The sequence below is a fragment of the Seriola lalandi genome, unplaced genomic scaffold (genome assembly GCF_002814215.2).
Source record: "Seriola lalandi dorsalis isolate HSWRI2012SDOR001 ecotype SW California unplaced genomic scaffold, Sedor1 jcf7180002055009, whole genome shotgun sequence".
In the NCBI taxonomy this organism is placed as follows: domain Eukaryota; kingdom Metazoa; phylum Chordata; class Actinopteri; order Carangiformes; family Carangidae; genus Seriola; species Seriola lalandi.
In genome coordinates this window covers 79,119-81,798 of record NW_019525552.1, presented here as the reverse complement: position 1 = coordinate 81,798, position 2,680 = coordinate 79,119, and the positions used below count along the sequence as shown (strand labels likewise).

General features: G+C 43.0%; 1 protein-coding gene across 1 annotated transcript in view; it reads left to right on the top strand.

Annotated features, from left to right (window-relative positions):
* LOC111647840 (uncharacterized) overlaps positions 1 to 2,680 on the top strand; it is a 31,026-nt gene extending 28,346 nt beyond the window's left edge. The window contains exons 23-29 of the mRNA XM_087171558.1: positions 163 to 492; positions 602 to 877; positions 958 to 1,046; positions 1,327 to 1,531; positions 1,631 to 1,659; positions 2,349 to 2,417; positions 2,544 to 2,680. Coding sequence (XP_087027684.1) covers positions 163 to 492; positions 602 to 877; positions 958 to 1,046; positions 1,327 to 1,531; positions 1,631 to 1,659; positions 2,349 to 2,417; positions 2,544 to 2,630 — 1,085 coding nt within the window. The 3' untranslated portion in view covers positions 2,631 to 2,680. The remainder of the gene's footprint in view (positions 1 to 162; positions 493 to 601; positions 878 to 957; positions 1,047 to 1,326; positions 1,532 to 1,630; positions 1,660 to 2,348; positions 2,418 to 2,543) is intronic.

The following is a 2,680-nucleotide window of genomic DNA, read 5'->3' as shown; positions in this document are numbered from 1 at the left end:
TGCTGCTTGTTTTAATGTGGTGTGTTCAGTGGTCTCTTGGAAACCACGTTTGAGGGACATTTACAAACTGCTGCTGTTTCTAAAATGATCCTGACGCTGACACGTCAGTCGTGTCCTTACTTTAGTTCATTTGTTCATGTTTCTCTCTCGTCTTCTCAGCAGCTGTCACAGGACAGGATTCATTCCTCATTGTCAGAGATGGAGATGAAGCCGCTCTGCCTTGTACAAATGCCAGACATGGTCAGGATAAATGTGGCAGTACTTACTGGACCTTCAGTCATTCAATAGACTCAGCTGTAGACCTGGTTGTATTGGGTCAGATTGGTAAAGATGCTCAGACTAAATCAGACAGACTGAGTCTGACAGAGAACTGTTCTCTGGTTCTGAAGAACGTCACACGTGAGGATTTTGGTCTGTACGGCTGCAGGCAGCGTCACAAGTCAGGACAACCACTCGCTCGAGATGCTGTGGTTCTTCTGTCTGTTGTTACCAGTGAGTATTTACATCAAACTGTCTGTTAGAACAAAACTCTGAAACTTTACAATCATGATTATTACAGTGAAGAAGTTCATTTCTCTCTCAATGTCTCCGTCTTCACCAGTGACTGAACAGAAGGACGGTGATGAGGTGACGTTAACCTGCTCTTTGTCGACGTATACAGACTGTAAATACTCAGTGAAGTGGCAGTTTATTGGTACAGATGTGGATAAATATAACAAAGACTTGAGGACATCACAGAAGCGCTGCTTAGCCATTGCAACCTTTTCAGCTTCTCATTTCATTTACACGTCAAAGAAATATGAGTTACTGAAATGTGAAGTGACGAGTGATTCCTCTGAGGAAAAGCAACAGTTTACCTTCAGATCTCAGTCCTCAGGTGAGAAACAAAGAATATGATGAACTGTTCCGGATCCAACAAATTGCATTTGTTCAATTTAGGATTTTTTTCCTAAAAAGCAGGAAAAAACAGAAAAAAACGACAGGAAAACAACAGACGGAGAGATAGGTATATTTGTTTTATCTCTCAACAATCTCTTTGTACAACTGTCCGTTTGATTGAGAAAACAAGACCAGGTCAACATCTAGTCTATGTCTGGTCAAATCATGATTTTATCACTGTGACGTCGTCTGACAAAATCACCAAACCCATCAGTAAAAGACAAACACTGAGCTGCGTTTTCAGCTGTATTTCCTGTAAACTGATCAGTCAGAGACACAGTTAGAAGAGACAGAATATCTTTCTTCTTCAGTCCCTGTGATGAGGCACTCAGCTGACCGCTGGTGGAACTATGATCACTCAGTCACTCAGGGAAGTCCAGGTTATAGTTTGGCCCTGGTGTTGCGGTCCCGCCAAAAAGCAACTGTATACTTCCAAACGTTTGTGAAAAGCTTGACATCGCACAACACCCTGCAGCCAGAAACCTTTGCACTGTGTTTCCAGGCTGGTGGTGGTACGTCATCGCGGCTGTGGGTTCAGCGGCGCTCTTAATAACGGTTGTGGTGCTCGTCATCAGATGGAGGAGAAACAAAGGTGGGAACATTCACGGATGAAACTCTTGTCAACAACATGTTTTGATAAACCTGATTTTTCACAGTGGAAGTGAAACAACACTCTTCTTTTGTCTTTCAGGAAGCATAACTCAGACGGAAGAAAACAAGGTCCGTTTTAAAACTAAATGATCAAATGTAAACAGAACTTTACAGAGCAAAGGTCAAAGAATTCAGTTATAAAGCCAGGCAAGTTTATTCATACATCACCATCCAGACAGAAGGCATTCAAAGTGCTTCACAGAGGCATGGAAATACATTAAAAAAGAGATGCATTAAAAACATTAAAAACACATTTGAACAAATAAGAAATAAATACATGAGATCAGGTAGGAAACTTTTTTAAAACCATTTTAAAAGAGGTGCAGCAGTTCCAGCAGACCTCAGGTGTTCAGGAAGCTTGTTCCACAGGTGAGCAGCAGAGGAACTGAAAGCTGCTTCACCTGGCTGGTTGTGATGAACTGTGACTGGGCTTCAGACTCTCAGGTGCCCCTCAGTTCACTCTGAGTGATTCAGTTTGGGTGATTAGATTAACTGCTAAAGGTTTGTCACTGGGAAGAGAACAGTACCAGCTGAAATGACAATGACGTGACTTTAGCGTATCAGCCGCTGAGCTGCAGATAACGATGCAAGCTCTTCAAAACTTCAAATCGCAACAGCCAATAGAATAAGGTGGATGAATTTCATACCAGCGTGACTGCAGACATCCTGGAAGAGACTAAAAGAGATGTAACATAACTGCTCAGGCACAAAGGTAAAGTGTGGACTGACTCAGTCATCGCGTTGTCTTCACTGTGCAGGCTGATCCTGAAGATGGTGTTTCCTACTCGTCCGTCAGCTTCCCTAAGACCACCGACAGTAAAGGCCAGGTAAGCTGTCTGCTGTAACAGAGCTGCTGGTGAATACGGAAATATAACACACTCTGGTGAACTACGCCACATTACGTCCTGTTGTGTAATTTATGTGTTGAACTTTGTCCCTTTTACATCCTGTAGATTCGGGGTGGTGGTGATGCAGTGACCTACAGCACTGTGAGAGCTCCCTCCACTGATCCCAGCAACCTCTACGCCACCGTCAACTAACCAAACAAATGACACATCACAACGTGGTTACACTTCATTTATTTTACAGT